The 17,537-nt window shown below is 39.7% G+C and overlaps 1 protein-coding gene across 2 annotated transcripts in view; it reads right to left on the minus strand.

The window, feature by feature from the left end:
• Positions 1–17,537, minus strand: part of GOLGA5 (golgin A5) — a 31,005-nt gene that overhangs the window by 4,868 nt on the left and 8,600 nt on the right. For both annotated transcript variants that reach the window (XM_019745382.2, XM_019745375.2), the window contains exons 5-10: positions 17,396–17,519; positions 14,910–15,113; positions 10,637–10,807; positions 8,067–8,195; positions 5,844–5,942; positions 1,778–2,003 (exon numbers count right to left, since the gene is read on the minus strand). In XM_019745382.2, the coding sequence (XP_019600941.2) occupies positions 1,778–2,003; positions 5,844–5,942; positions 8,067–8,195; positions 10,637–10,807; positions 14,910–15,113; positions 17,396–17,519 (953 nt within the window). The remainder of the gene's footprint in view (positions 1–1,777; positions 2,004–5,843; positions 5,943–8,066; positions 8,196–10,636; positions 10,808–14,909; positions 15,114–17,395; positions 17,520–17,537) is intronic.

Below are 17,537 nucleotides of genomic sequence, written 5' to 3' on the forward strand. Positions count from 1 at the left end.
TACATAAAATGTTTAAACTTCCATATCCCAAAATATCAAAATGTTAAAACTTGGAAATTTTTCCCATGACATTAGCCAAAACTCATGTTTACAAACACCAAGTGCTGCCGATGGTCACTATTAATGAGCACTTAATTCCTATGCTGGTGAGTGAGGCCAGACACCCTTCCCACAAAGCTGATGGCTCCCGCATTTGCATCTCCAGCCCAAATCAGTCTCCACTCCAGACCTGTCCAATTGCCTACCTCACTTCCACCTGGAGAGCTAACAGCTATCTCAGACTTAGCATGCCCAAAACCATGATCCTGATTTCCTGCCACTGCTACCAACCTACTCCTCCCTCAGTTTTCTCCATTTCAATACATGACAGCTCTATCCTTCCATCTGCTCAGGCCAAAAACCTGACTCCTTTCTGTCAAACTCTACATCCAATCTGCCAGCCAGTGCTGTCAGCTCACCTTTAAAATAAACCCCCACAATCCCCACTCTGGTCTGAACCACCACCACCTCTCACATGGACTAATACAACGGCTCCTCCCTGGCCCCTGCCTTACTCTTAGCTCTCTGCAGTCTGTTCTGGACACAGCAGCCACAGGTATCTTGCTAAAACGCAGGTCACATCAGTCACCCCCACAAGACCCTTCAATGGCTTCTCCTTCATTCAGAGGAAAAGTCTTTATTCAGCCCTGAACAGTATTCGCCAAGTTCTCTGAATTCACCTTTCACTACTCGCCCATCATTCTGTCTATCTCAGTAGCTCTGGTCTCCTTGCTGTTCCTGCACCTTTGCACATTTTCTCTATAGATCTCCTCATAGTCTGTTATCGTACCTCCTTTGGGACTTTCATCAAGTGCCACCTTTTCAATGAGGTCTTCCCTGACCACCCTAAATTACAATCCCAACCCCATACTTACCACCCAGTGTCTCCCTTCCCTGCTTAATTTTCCTCTGCAGCACATATCACCATCTCACATAATTCATTTATTGCCTGTCTCCTCCACCTATATTCCTCACCCCACAATACCAGAATGTAAGATCCACACGGCAGAGATTTTGGTCTCTTTTGTTGACCACTGTATCTCTAATGCCTAGAACAATACCTGGTATTAAATAGGCACTTAATAATTTGCTGAATTAGCAACAAAATTCAAAAGCCTTCAAATGTGTACACCTACTGACCCAGCAATTCCACGTCTAATCATTTATTCTAAGAAAAATTTATTTACATGAAAAAAATTAAATCAATAAAACAGGTACTACAAACATACAGCAAAATTGTCTAAAAGGACTTTCTAAGATAAATCTATTGACGCTTATACTAAAATCTTTAATGTTCTTTTTGATTATGTATTTTGGGAATCTACAGACTTCTCTATTAAAATTATACAGCGTGGATATAGTTATGTGACTATGTATGAGCTTTAATATTCATAATTATGGACTGGAGATTATTAAAGCAAGTCTTGCTTTAGGATTCCTAAAAGTCCCTCTCTACTGAGTGAGTGTCCTACATGTTTCAACAGGACTATTGGTCCTCAGGTGTCTTTTCTCCAGGTCCCACACTAGTGACGGGTGCTAATCAGTCCACAGCCCAATTCACTAACAATCACATCAAACAGCACATGGCCCAGGCCTCACACCAAGAGAAAAGCGGGTTCTTCATGGGATGAAACTTTTTTTCAAAGAACAGTGATTTAACATCTCAAAATTGTGTCTGAATTAGCAAGGCTGGAAATTAAGGCAACAAAATATTCTTTTGAGATTCTTTTTTTTTCACCTTCGCCACTGTCAACTCCAGACATATTAATGGAAGATCCATTACTACCACTTCCAGTGGCAGATTTTATCTGCTGCTCAAGGCGCTCCAGCTGGAAGACGAGCGAGTTCTTTTCTGTGCTGAGACTCTCCAGCATGGTCTGCTTCTGGATGAGAGTCTCTGTCAGCTGATGGAGTCGACTTTCCAGCTCCGACTGGCTGCTGTTGCTTAAGGCTTTATTGGTAAGCTGAAAGACAAAATGTCCGTAAACTTATTACATAAAACCAAACCAAAGTCATACAACATGGAAGCCACATTACTACATTCCCACAGGCAAATGTGGCCCTGATTGATTTCTCAAAACTATAATGATTCTTTGCCTGTAGAAGTGATTTTCAAAATGTATTAGTGGGTCACAATCCACATTTAAAAAAATAGAATAGAATAGACTGGAACGTATCAGAGTGTACAGCACATGGTATGTGAGAGTATTATTTTGTGAAACTTCTGTTTTAGTTTTGTAAGTGCATGTGAGTACTGAGACATGATGTCAACTTTATTTCTTACTGTAACATCACGGTCAAAAATATTTGAAAGCACTGATCCTCGGGATATAGTTCAAACTTTCTGACCTGGATGCAAAACCCTCCATAACTCAACAGTTGTGGTACAGGGCAGAGACCACTGTCTGAGGTTTTCACCTCCGCCGTGCAGTTCCGTGGCTCTCTGACTTTGGACAATTGCTCCACCTCTCTTGAATCTGTTTCCTCACGTGTAAGTCAGAATAACGGAGCCTGCTGTATGTGGTGTTTAGGGATATTAAATAAGAATTTTCCCAGTAGGACCTGGCTGACAGTTGGTTCTTAGTAACTTCCTTCATTTCATCTTCTACTTGTTCTCATCTATCACCATTTCCCCCGCTCCCACTCAGCCTCTGCTCTGCTGTCCACATTTTCCCTGTTTGGAGAACTCCATCCCCTTCTCTTATCTGGACTCCACCTGCCTTCAAAGCCTCTCCCCTGAAGCCCTGTCAGGCTACCCCAACCATGAGCTTTCCTCAGCCTTCTTTTAGACCCCACTGACTGTCCTGGCTTCTATCAGGCATTCTGCTAACACTGTTTAATGGGAGTCAATTTTGCCTCCGCAATGAAGCTATAAGGCAGCTCTGTCAGGGCAAATATTGTCTGCATCAATATGATTGTGGAAATAGGCCACTAGATCGACCTAAGTTTAAAAACCCAGCTCTGCCATTTCCTAGCTACAACCTGGGGCAAACTATAAATCTGAGCCTCAGTTTCCCTGTTCATGGGATGTGATGCCTAATACAGCGGTACCTCAGTTTTCGAACATCTCCATTAATGAACATTTTGGTTTATGAACACCGTAAACCCGGAAGTAAATGCTTCTGTTTTTGAACAGGACTCAGAAGTTGAACATGTCATATCGCTTCCGCTGAGTGCAAGATCCTGAGGCCTAGCTGTCGGCTGTTTTCGAATGTTTCAGAACTCGTGGATTACGTTCGAAAACCGAGATACCACTGTATATAAGTAACATATAAAATGTCTAGCACAGTATATGCCATATGCTGGCACTTAATGAAAATTAGCTTCCTTCCTCTGGAATCCCTTATAGCATTCTCACAAATTAAGCGCAGGGCTAGGTCCACAACAAGTAGCTGCCAAATGGAATTATACTGAGAATAAGCTAAGGTTTACTAACTATTAAAAAGGAACTCTCCATTTGAGGATTATATTGTGATCCCCTAATTAACTAATACTTCGGCATTTTTCAGTTGATATAAAACTTATATACAAGTGAAATACCCAGATCTTAATCATACAATGAGGTTGACAAATATGTAACTGTGTAACCAATACCCAGATGGAAACAGAATATTTCCATCACTCCCAGACAACCACTGCTCTGATTTCTATCACCAGATTTAATTGTTTATTCTTGAATTTCCTATAAATAGAATCATACCATATACTTTTTTTCTTTCTTTTTTTTTTTTTAAAGATTTCTTATTGGGGAAGGGGAACAGTTCTTTATTGGGGAACAGTGCGTACTTCCAGGCCTTTTTTCCAAGTCAAGTTGTTGTCCTTTCAGTCTTAGTTGTGGAGGGCGCAGCTCAGCTCCAGGTCCAGTTGCCGTTTTCTAGTTGCAGGGGGCACAGCCCACCATCCCTTGTGGGACTCGAGGAATTGAACTGGCAACCTTGTGGTTGAGAGCCCACTGGCCCATGTGGGAATCGAACCGGCAGCCTTCGGAGTTAGGAGCACAGAGCTCTAACCGCCTGAGCCACCGGACCGGCCCATATACACTTTTCTTTTAATAAAAAAAATTGGATTTACTTAGCAGCATTCAGAATGTCAACAAAACAGCTGTGATTTTTTTGTTGTTGCAATTACAGAGTGGTATTCAGTTGACAGAACACCAATTATTTTGTATAAGCTGCATCAGAGACTACTGAAGATGAAAAAACTACCATCCCCATATATAACTAATTTGTGCTGTGCACCAACAAGAACCGACTTTAAATTTCCATGCCAATTTACAACCCCCATACTGTACCAAGCAAGGTTAGTGGCTACTGAAAATACCACCAGGACAGGGCTATCTAAAGACACATTCGGTTGTGTGTTAACTATACAAAAAAGACACTACAGTTTAAAAACAAATCTTACACAGCCTTACCTTTCAATTGTTTTCTTTAAAAGGAGTTGTGTACAGGGGGGTTAAATGCTTTATAGACAAGAAAAAAGAAACCGCACTAGAACCGACTTATCATCCTCATCTTCTACTTGTTCATCTTCCTCATCCTCTTCATCTTCCTCCTCTTCCTCCTCCTCCTCATCTTCCTCCTCTTCCACATCCTCTTCATCTTCCTCTTCTTCCTCCTCTTCCTTCTTTGTCTTGCTCTTTTCAGCCTTAAGAACTCCCTTTTGGCCACATCAGGCTTTCCTTTAGCTTGTATGCAGCAATACCCTCTGCGCAGTGTTCCTTCAGCTCAGCAGCCTCCTTCTCATCAGGTTGCGTGTCACTGCAGCAGTGTCATTCCTCATCTCTCCCAGCTCCTCTGCAACATCACCAGTGGAAAGGCCGGGGTGCTCTCCTTTGACTGTTGGGCGATACTCAGAACAAAACAGGGGAAAGGCCGAAGGAAGCCTCTTGGATGCATTGGGCCCCGGAACTTCCTTTTTGTTTCTCCTTTAGGAGGGATATAAGTTTTCATTCCTCTTTCATAACGGGCCTTGTCCGCCTCTGCCATGTGTTCAGATGTTCCTTTGTCTTTAGCAGACGTGGTCTCCCCCTCCCAGCACCTCTGAGGAAACTCCGAGACGCGCCTGAGCACCGGGGTGGTGCTTCTTGTGCTGCTCCCGGCAGGTTCGCACGGACAGCACGTGTGATGACGACACTTTGCCTCTCGGCCCCTTAGGCTCGCCTCGGCTGTGTTTAATGATCTGTCCTCAGCGCGCAGAGTCGCCCAGGGCTAGGCCGACTCACCTTGCCCCGGCGCTGTCTCTGTGGTGCTCAGTGTACTCCATATAAATACTTTTGTGTGTGGCTTTTTAAAAAAAGATTTATCTAAGTTGTTGTACCAAGAATTTGTTTCTTTTTATTGCTGAGCAGTCTGCAATTTGTTTATCCATTTACTTGTTGATAGATAAGTTGTTTTCTATAGGTTTTACATTTTCAGAGTTAAAAGACGTCTTGCTGACTTTATGAAAGACCTATCAGTTGTTAATAGGAAGGCTTATCATGCATTTTTCTTAGGAAAGAGAAACCAGTTATGAAACTGGCAATCACCCCAACCACCACTGTAGTTAGAAGGTACAAAATGTTGGCGTAATTCACATCTCCTCAGGTGACTGATGACAACATACTTCTATAAGAAGCAAGCCACAGAAAACAGCAAATTCAGACTTACATGGCATGAGATGAAAATTCTGTATTAGGCTGAAAATAAAATCACTACTGCAACAGAACTCAAATGAAAATATGGGGCAAGGTCTGACTGCATTCTTTTTAAAAACTGTAGCTTGACAATGGTATCTTTTCCTAAACTGTGAATGCCACTGCATACCTGATTCCTGAGTTTTTGAATTTCTTCTTCTCGGTCTTTAATTCTGCTTTGCAATGTGTTCTTTGTTCGATACAGATCTTCTTCTATGTAGCGGAATTCCTATAAAGTGAGGTACAACACAAAGGTAAACGAGCGCCTCCCCAATACCTAAAACAGTGCCTGACACATAATAGGCACTCAATCAATACCTGCTGAGTAAACACTGAATGAATAAATGCACAGACTTAATGGGTCTGATGAAAAGTTAATACTTCGGCATGATGTATCAATTTGTACATGAATATCCAAGCACAAGTCTTTATGTGGTCATATGCTTTTATTTCTCTTGGGTAGATGTGCAGGAATAGAACTGATGGATCATCTAAGAAGTGTCTGTCTAACTTTAAGGAAGTTTCCTACAAATTGTTTTCTGGATTGTTTTCAAAATACCTGTACCATTTTGCATTCCCACAGCAATATGAGAAAGTGAGAAAGAAAAGAAGTACCCCCAGATTCACTAACAACTGCCCTAATGCACCTCTAGGTTGTACAATGGATATAATCAGTTGGAGTGATGTCAGAATTTAAGAGCAAAGCACATCTCAGGGAAGAAAGAATGAGTAACTGGCTAAGCACCTTCAAAAGTATTATGCAGCACTGGGATATAGTCAGTAATATGATAATAACGTTGTACGGTGACAGATGGTAACTAGACTTAACATGGGGATCATTTCATAATGTATATAAATATCAAATCACTATGATGTACACCTGAAACTAATAGGATATTGTATGTTAATCATATGTCAATTAGAAAAAAGCATTTTGCTTAACTGTGCTGACAAAGTAAGTAAAGGGAGCTATATGAAGATGGAAATGTGATACGGGATTAAACGGTTAGACATTCAACTCAACCTGCTCATTTCACAGATTCAAACTTGAGATAAGTGAGGAACGAGAACATGAGGCAGGCTAATTAGGATAGGAGAATCATAATGTACAGGAGGTATGCCTAATTTCTTAAGCTCTAGGCTAGCACAAAATTTATGGCTGAAATTACTTAAATTGATTAAGGAGTACTACAGGACATTTTATCCCAAAGTTAAGTACTTTACATCTAGAACATCTGATTACTACATAGTTTATAGCTATATTCATCCCCACTTTCCTTTACTTAACTCGCTCATTTTAACCAAGGGCAATGGAAGTGAATGTGGTTAAAACCATCTGCCATAATAAAATGAAAATTATCTCACTAACCATCAAGAACATCAAATTTTTGCCTTTTAATATATAATAGCTCCTTGAATAAATTAAAATGCAATTTCTGCAAGGATAGCTAATCTTATAATTAAATTAAGACAGCCTATGATGTATCCGGCAGGCTGCTACTCTGAATTTTTCTCTTCCTACCCAGGAAACAGATTTCAGTGCTACTTTCATAATAAAGAAACACATTTATCTGACAATACAACCCGTTCCAGAAATGATAAATCCCAGTGGGAAAAAAATCCTGAAAGAATATAAAAATGCAAAGCTGGAATAGCCTTCTCTTCTGTAGAATAAAGAGAACAGTGATTCTATTGTGAGACTGAAATAAGAGAATGTAAACTAAGTGCCTGTAACAAAGTCATCACACAGTAAACTATAGGTGTTATTAATATTAGATACAGAATCCTATTCTGAAAATGTGGCTGTAAGCATGCTTACCTGTGTTAATACTGAAACTATTACGTAAGTATATGAAGAATTTGGCTTGGGGAGCAGACAACTGTCAAGTGAACAATGAAATATAATCTTAAAGATGACTGTACAAGCACCTGTTCTCAAACAGAAAGAGCAGTAATGTATTTATATTTCTATTAACTAACATTCACTGCTGTTCCTAGAAAGCACAAGTGTAATAAAATATGAAAATCAACTGATGTTTCTACGTTTTCTATAATATACACATTCTGACACGGAGATAAAATCACACACAGACAGGGCAGTAGGAAGAGCTTTGGGACAGGCATCCTGGGTTCTAGTCTATTCTCTAATTAGTTGTGTGATATTAGGTTAGGACCCATCACCATTTTGTGCGTCTATTTTTCATCTGTTAAAACAATGAGGAGTGTGGGAGAGCAATACACAGGAGGGCCCTGGGTCCTGTTTACCATGAACTCTCTGAGCCCACCCCAGGAGAATGGCAGCAAGCTGCTGGCAGACAGTCTTCCTCAGTAATCATTGATCTAAAGCCCTTACCTGCTTCTGTCGGTCCAGTTCTGCCTCCAGTTCTTGTTTAGACGCTTTCTGCCCAGCTATTTGGTCTTGCAGGTCTTGTAACTGTTCTCTTGCGGATTCTGCTTCACTAACCTGCTGAGCCTCCATATCCTAAAGAAAAAGGACCTTACTTGTGAGAGCAATCATTCATTAACCGTTCAGTTCAACATTTACTGAACAATCATTTCATACCATGAGCTGGGCTCAACGGGCACGGGAGGGACAGAAAGGAATGAGACATGGTCTCAGCCTAAAGGGAGCATATAAACTGACACTTCATTACGTGACATGGCAAATGGTGAGAGAAATGAACAGGACACCACAGCTGCTGCAGCACATACGCCATTTGGCTGAATGAGTATGAGCAGAGAGTGGCTCACTGGGAGATTTATATCTTTATTCAAAAGCTAACAATTTCAGAAAGAATGGAAATACAACATCAAAAAGGACTTCACCGCAATTGCAGGTTACAATTAGCTTTTGTGTGCATACATAATCAACACACAGTAAAAACAAAACTTTTCTCTCATATCACCTGAGGTTAGCATATTATTTTATGAGGTTTGCATATTATTTCTTTTTTTTTTTTTTTAGCTTTATTACTACTATGTTTTTGGATCTTCCCATATTTCTTACTCTAATGTCTTCACTTGGTGTCACTATTCTCAGGTCTTCAAACTCAAAAACCACCCTCTGAATTTCTAGTGAAATCTACTAGCAACAAAGAATGTGACCAGGTTTCTGTACTATCCCCATACAGGTTAAGCGTAAGTCCATTCATACAGAACTACAAGATTAAAATCAGCATCTCATTTTGCTTTTTATCTTTTGGTATAATATATTCTGTTTTACACTCATCTCTAGTCACATATTGTTTGAAAGAACTGACAGATTAATGATACTCCCACATAATCACAGTGTAATTAATACTCTGTATTTACACAACTTTGTGGATTTAGTGGAAAGCAATAAGTACAACTATTTTCCCCTGCCACTGAGTTTTCAGGGTTAGCAGAAGGTAACCAATCTGACTAAATCAGATGACTTCTTGAGAGGCAGGAAGTATGTGCAGTGGTCAAGCACACACACTCTGGAATCAGACAAAGGCTAATAGTAGCTCTGCCACTTTACTAGTCACGAGAAGTTACTCTCCTTCCCCACGCCTAAACTTCTTCAAACTGTAAAACAAGACTGTACCATCTCCCTTACAGGGTCATGGTAAGGAATAAATGAAAAGACATATGTTGAGAGCACGGAAGTGCTCGGTAAATGATAGCTATTATAATTAACAATTCTTCCATTTTGCTGGACCTAATACTATAATCTTTATTATAATTTAATAAACTTCTTGAGAAAGGATAGGAAAATGGGTCAATGTCATCAGTGATGCTGGGGTATAAGGATGAGATATTTTAAAAAATCTTATTTTTCATAATCTCACCCAAAAGACATGTTATATATAAGATAAGGTATGAGTAAGCGTAGCATCTACTCAATTTCTAAGTTCACGGGACTGAATTCTTTGGAATTCAAAATTACTTACAGGAACAAAATCCCTACTTAAAAGCCTATAAGGACAACAGCCTTTACCAGCTCTTCCACTTGGCCAGTAAGAAAAAAATCCAGAAATAACAGCACCTACTACTAGTTACTGAGGGTCTATTTACACATATCGCTGATCTCCAAGAGAACCTCTGTTTATCTGTATTTTACAGAGGAGAAAACTAAGGCTCAGTGAGAGAAACTGCCTGGAAACTGCAAGGTAACACATATTAAGTGCCAAAGATGGGATCTATGCCCCGAGCTGACATTCAAGCCTACGCTCCAGACAAGCTATTTCTTCTCACAACTTCACACCTTCCTTTGTAGTTTACGTATGTCCTATAAATCAGTAATTTGCCGAGTTAAGCATGGATGAATATTCTTTGCAAAAAAAAAAAAAATTTATTTTAAAGGCCTTTTACCATGCACTTTATCTTCTCCCATCCTCAGAGACTCCTCCTATGGTATTTATGTCAAGGACCCTAGGTTTAATCTAAATTAATGGCCCAATTTATTCTTAGATTAAATATGGTAATTATAAATAAACTATAAATTATAAGATTATGCATGAAACTATCATGAAAAGACCATCGCTGAGCCCACTTTAATATGAGACAACATACCAGTTATTAAACATATAGACAAGCCTAAATATAACTTGTTTTCAACCACCAGACTATAAGATCTATAAGTATGAAGATCCTACCCGGCTCCCTGTTATAACTCCAGCTCTAGAAGATGCCCACAACATGGCAAGCACTTGGTAGACATTTGGTGAATGAATGAATCTGGTTACCTGTGTTTGTTACTGCCATAACTTTACAGTCAGTCAATGGACAAGAAACCAATTACTTTAGATTCACTTCTATATGGTGACTGTTATTCCAGCAGAAGTTCCACAGGTTGTTTCACTAATACCCTTCCCCCAAAATACAGAATCCAGCACCGTTCAAACTGCTAACAGCTGGGGGTAAATGGCAGTCTGTGAAGTGAACTGTAATGAATCTTACCTGTAATTCAGATCTCAGCTGATGCACCTGACCCATCAGCTTCTGTATTTCTTCCCTCTGCATCTCCTTTTCATGCCGAAGTTCTTCTAGCTCCATGCTGTTAGCAGCACTGCTGTCTAAGCCTTCAAAACCAGATCCTTCCTTTAAGCTGTTGATAAATTTTTCTTTAGACTATTATAGAAAAAAAAAAATCTTTAAGCAAAGCAGAGATTAGCTTGTATATTGAATATCATCTACCATAGACCAACTAAACTACCAGGGAACTATTCCAATTATATTTGTGTTCTCCATCAGACTGTTAAATCCATTGGAATAAAAATGCAACAGAGCCTTTTGCTATACAACGTCCTTGGATTTCAGTCCCCAGGACCATGTTATTGTTGAAAACTTATTATTAACAAGATTTTTCTCATATTTTCTTTTTCTTTTTTCCCCCCCTTTCTTCCGCCTCCCTATTCCCCCTCCGGTTCAAGCCGCTGTTTCTCAGTCTGGTTGTGTAGGACACAGCTCCCTGGCCCAGGCTGGTGTTATGAGCCTTGCGCTCCTTCCGGCTGAGGAAGTCGGTCGCCAGTCATTGGTCACGGCCGCTCATGCTGGCTGCCAGCCACTCATGGCAGCACACAGCAGCTCACGCCAACCTCCGGCTGCTCACAGCAGCCTAGTTCCAGGGCCTTTGGCATTAGGAGCACAGTGCTCCAACAGCCTGAGCCACCGGGCCGGCCCCATATTTTCTTCTCATCTTTTCTCATGCTTATTTTCCCATCACATTCCACTCAACAAATACTTACGGAGCACCTATGGTGGGTTTGGCACTGTGCTCAGTGTCCTGTGTAAAAAAGCTAATGTCTCTCACTCCGAATAGTACCCTCTGCCTTATAAGCTAAAAGGGAAGTTACAAGTGTCCAGCAGAGGGAAATAAACACAAGTTGAGAGAAAGATACAGTAAGATCACCTGCAGAGTTGAGGACGACAAACCCCTTCTGGGGAAGAACAAGCTTTCCTTGAAAGATAGCCGTTGTGCTGGTCCTGAAAAATGTCTCGGATTTTAACAGACATAGAGAAAATAGAGGTCAAAGCATAAAAATGCACGAGGGCCTATAAGAACACATTGTGCGATGCATTCAGATCGCATGTTAGGACCAATTTGTGGGGGTTTCAGATGAATTTTACATGGCAGGCCAAGACAAATGACCAAAAGGTGGGCAAGGAAGTGACATGAGCAGAGATGCATGTTAGGAGGGCAGTGGTATAAAGCAGGTGTCCACAAACCCTGTCAATGGGGCAGAAATGGCCTGTGGCCTATTTCTGTACAGCCTGCAAGCTAAGACTGGTGTTTACATTGTTAAAGGATTGTGAAAAAAAATATATGTGATGGAGACCACATGCACACCACAAAGACTAGATAGAGTATGTGCTATTCGGCCCTTTACAGAAAAAGTTCGCCAACTCCTGGTAGAACGGATACACTGGAAGAAGAGCTTGGACGTGGGAAGACTAGTTTAAAAAGTGCTATAATTGCAGGCCAGTAATAAGGACCAGCAGCTCTTTCACCTTAAATATAAATATTTGAAAGTCACTCTCCATCAAAAAGTGTTTCCTTTCTATGTGGTAGAATTATGAATGACTTCTTCAAAATTTTCTGTATTTTTCAAATTTTCTACGATAAACATGATATATATATATATATATATATATATATATATATATAAATATATATATATGCGATATATATGTATGTGTGTATATATATATATACACACACACACACACACATATATATATATGAAGTCATGTTTATTATATAAAAAATCTCCTCACATGCTAATGCCCAGACCCCTCTGCTGAGCTTCAGGCCTGTATTTCTGATCACCTTCCTGAAATTTTCACCTCAATGTCACATCAGTTTTGAAAGCTCACCCTGACTTGTCATAATCTCCATCAACCCTAGCCTGCTGTCTTTCCTGTTTCCATTTTTAGTACAGGGACCATCATTCAAACATTCAAACCAGAAACCAGGCGTCATCCTAGGTTCCATTTGCCATTTCCCCCTTCCTCCAATTAAATCTCCAGACTCATGCACTCTACCCCTGACATTTCTCTCAGCTGTTCTCCATTTGCCATCCTCACAGGGTTAAGTGAAATCCTCATTATTTCTTACCGTTATTTTTGATACTTGCCTCTTCACCATCTACAGCTCACCATCCCACCCCTCATCCCTTCAATGTATTTGACACTTTACTGAGCACCCGCTAAGGGCCATGCTGGCGAGATGATAAACGAGAGAGAGCTCCAGCTCGCCCTGACCTCCTCAGCACTGCCATCGTTCTCACACTCAAATCTGATGCTGCTCAAATTCCCTGCCCCAACCGTCACCTATAAGATGAAATCGAAATTGCCCTGCATGACCTGGCTTCTGCTTGTCACTGAGTTTTATCTCCCATCTCTTAATCTCTAATACTTTATGCTCCAGCAGTAGGGAACTAACTAGCTGCACTCACTAAATATGTCATGATCCCCCAGATCCCTTTGCTCTGGCACAGGCTGTTCCATCTGCAATCTCTTCCCTACCACACTCTTCCTACTCATCCTTCACGTTCCTCTTTATACATCATCTCCAGTGATCCGCGACCCCCCCAGGCAGATTCTGAGGGCTCACTGCATAGATAATCTCATCATAACAATGACCGCATGTCTTTCCATTAAACTGAGCACTCTTTTAAGAAAGAGGACACATCTTTTGAGCTTTGTATCCTCAGCATTTATCATAGTGCTTAGTAAATAGTTAGGTACTCAATAAGTACCTTTAAAATGAATTAACAAATTACAGTGATACAACCAAACTAATTAAAAAAAAGAGTTTGGAGGAGATGGGTATATTTCATGAAGGTGGAATCAAAGTGTGTTTATAACCAATAGCAGATGGAGACTAAAGGAAAAAGGTGGAGTCAACATGACACTGCGGTTTCAAGTTCTACTGCCCGGGAAGACGGCGATAATATCTACTGACACAGGAGACTGAAGAAGAAGCTGGTGTGGAGGGTGAGACAGCCCATGCAGAGACGCATGGCAGGCACTTAGAAATGGGTCAGGAAGTTAGGGTTGGAGACGTGCTGAAATCACATCAAGGTAACAGATGGAAGCTGACTGAGTATATGATAATGCAAAGAAAGGGAACAGTAATAAGAGGGTTGAAGACAGAATTTGAGAGGACTCTTCCTCGTTGGAGATGTGGGAAGAGGGCCCAACAGAGACAGAAACAGTAGTAAGACAAGACAAAGAGAGCTACGGGAGTGCAAGTGGCATTAGAAGGCAAAAGTTTCAAGAAGGTATGAGAGTTAACAGTGTCATACGCTCTATCAAAATCAAAGTGGATGAAAACTACGAAAAGGACAGAAAATATACATTTAGGTCATTGAAGACTTTTGAGAAGACATTTTCAGAAATGTAGTGGGGACAGAAATTACATAAAGGAGTTCAAGTTAACAGTTCTAAAATGAAGACAGCATATACACAGTAATTCCAGTAAATTTGCCATTGAAAGAAAAGAGAAGGATAAGGAAATAGATCAAAGTGGTCAAAAAAGCCCAAAGGATTTTCTCCTCAGGCAGGCATTCCAAGATCTCAGCTGTTCTCCCACTAGGTAAGCATGTGCTCTGAGCGCACTGAGCCAGAAGAGGGCAGCAGAGGGAGAGGAGCGACTGGTGGAGAAAGGGCTTAAAGGAAGGGGGTGGAGATGGAACCAACACAGGCAGAAAAATTATCCTAGAAAAAATGAGAGGACGCACTTTCCCTCTGATACGAGAGACAAAGGAAAGAGAAGCTGAAAACTACATTAGTTGACTGCAGTCTTTCTTAGTAAAGAAGAAGGTAAGGTCACCTTGGATCTGAAGAAGGGGGCTGAAAACCTGGGTGAGCCAATTCTGAGCTGGATGAGGCCTGGACCAGTTGCTCTAAAATTCAGTAGAAGATCAATAAGGAAGAATAAAACAACTATTTAACAACAAACATTAATATTCTCACAGTGATTAAGGTGATATAGGTTGAAGACCTAAACTAGGTAGTGGCAGAATGAATTTTTAAAAAAAAGAAAAAAGAAGTGGTAGGAACAAGAGACATTTCCCCCTTTTTATAACACTTCTAAGTACAGTGAGGCACCTGAAGTGAGATAATCCAGTTAAACGTGAACAAATTATCTCACAGATCTACACAGTCTCAAATGTCTCTCAGTTCACGGGCATAGCCTAATATTTAACCATGTACACCTCATGCTTACTTGGAGTATTCTAGTAGCTTTCTGCTTGTAGTCAATTAGTTCCTGCTTCGAGGACTCCAAGTTGGACTTATGCATCTTGACTTGCTGCTGCAGCTCATCAACTTTCTTCTTCTCATCCGAGTATTTTCTCTCTGCCAGAGTAACCGCTTCTGCCAAATTCTGACGTTCCACTTCCATTTTATTAAGGCGTGCAGCAAACTCACTCTGTGACAAATTTTTGTATCATATTTATGTCATTTTACTTTGAGATTTTACAACCATCCATTCAGATATCTTATTGGATTTATTAGCTCAGCCCAACAACATAACAGGCAGGTAAAAAAATTCTGCATTTGTTAGGAACTGGAGAATAGCTCATCTAAGGTTGTAGCTTCCAAGCATGGCAATGAATCACTCAATTAGAAAGTTTATTAAAAATAGAGTCACCCATGACCTTTCCCAGGCTACTAAACTGGAATTTCTAAGACTGGGCTTGGAAATTCCCAAGACTCTGTTTTTTAAGAAATTTCCTGATCTGATACTAGCTGATCAATCGATAATATAGGTCTACAGAAAACTAGAAAGTGCATTAGAAAACAAATGGAAGATATCAGTAAACAACTATATCTTTTCTAATACCTAGCATGGCTAACGTTCTCTCTTTATTTCAAATTTTCTAATAAGCTATTCGAAGTAATTTTTTTAGCTTAAGAAATTTTTAAAGCATACTCTAAAAAACATAAGGCCTGTCACTTACTGGCCTATCTAGTTCTGAGATTTATATTTTACCTTAATTCTCAAAAGCTCCCGTCACCGAAAAAAAACTCAGAAGGCAGAAGTCGAAAAAGCATTTAGTTACATGTCAGTCGCTAAAGCCCACAAACCTCTGACCAAATCTTAACCCCTGTTCTGAAGGAAAGGAGCAATGGGACTACTGCTAATGTCTACTGGGCATGTGAAATGTGTCTAATGTAACTGAGAATGGACGATTTACGTTTATTCATTTTAATTAAACTTAAATATAAAATCTAATACTCAATTAACAACAGATTTATTGATATAATTCACATACCATAGTGTTCATTCTTTAAGGTGCACAATTCAGTGGTTTTCAGTGTATTCAGAGTTGTGCAACCATTACCGTTGCCTCATTTTAGAACGTCTTCACCCCAAAAAGAAATCTCCTACCCATACCTCCCTCCCCCAGGCTCTGGCAACCATTAGTCTACTTTCTTTTTCTATACATTTCATATGAATGGAATCATACAATATGTGGCAGCCTTTCGTGTCTGTCTTCTTTCATTTAGCACAATGTTTTACAGGTTCATGCACGTTATAGCATCAAACAATACTTCATTCCTTTTTATGGCTGAATATATCTCCTTATATGGGTAGACCACATTTTGTTTATCCACTCAGCAACTGACAAACATGTGTATTGTTTCTAGTTAGGGACTATTATGAATAATGTTGCTATGAACATTTGTGTACAAGTTTTTATGTGAACATCTATTTTCAGTTCTCTTGGGTATATACCTAGGAGTAGAATTGCTGGGTGGTATGGTAACTCTATGTTTAACTTTTTGAGGAATTGTCTATTACTGGAAAACTTCTGAGTATGTTTCGAACAGCTTGGATATGTGGATTTATTTTTTCACCTGTAAATTTTATGAAACCTAAATACAGATGAAATATTTCAGAAGAAATTTAATGATTGAATTAAGTATAAAATACACCGTATTTTAAAGAATCAGTATGCAAAAAAGAATGTCAATATCTCATTAATAAATTTTAACATTAACTACACGTTGAGATGATAGTACTTTGGATATACTATGTTAAATAAAATATATCAATAAAATTTTTTAAACACCCACATTAGCTGATATTTACTTCAGGGCTGAACTATTTTCACTTGTTTAAAAGGTAACCTGGACCAGTGGTTCTCAACCCTGGCTGCCCATCAGATATAGCTGGGAATCTTGCAAGATCAAAACAGCAACACCTATGCCCTCCCTCATACAATGGGATCAGACTCTCTGGGAGTGGAGAGTGAGCACCTAGAAGTAATAAAAGCTAAACAAGTGATTCTAATTTGTAAACAGGATTGAGAATCACTGAACTAGATGCAAAAATTCACTTGTAAGTAAAACTACAAATATTATGCACAATTTTCTCTTGAAATAAATGAATCAGATTAAACTGGAATCAGAAAAGAATAAATAAAATGCCCCAAATCAGCATTTAACCAAATAATGGTAATTTTGGTTGCACAACCAAATTAAATGAAAAGACATGTATCTCTAATGAATATTAACTATTTCAATTGTATTTCAGGACATAAAATTAAATTTAACAAGGATCAAGCTAAATTGTCAAATACTTGGTTTCTGTCACAAAAATAGAATTCTCAAGTGCACTGCAGAATTTTATTGAAGAGTGAATGTGTTATGGCACAGCAGGAGGTCATTCCTTTGTCCAAATAACCAAAGAACTCCCATTCTAACCTGCATCTGTTTATAGCTCTCCTGCTCTCTCTTCAGAGTGGCATCCGCTTCGTGCAGTCTCTCCTGAAGAGTTTGCAGAGCTTGATTCTGCAGGCTACTACCTTCGCTGTGATCCTGCATTATTCTAAATGAAAACACATCA

The sequence above is a fragment of the Rhinolophus sinicus genome, linkage group LG03, assembly GCF_036562045.2.
Source record: "Rhinolophus sinicus isolate RSC01 linkage group LG03, ASM3656204v1, whole genome shotgun sequence".
NCBI lineage: Eukaryota > Metazoa > Chordata > Mammalia > Chiroptera > Rhinolophidae > Rhinolophus > Rhinolophus sinicus.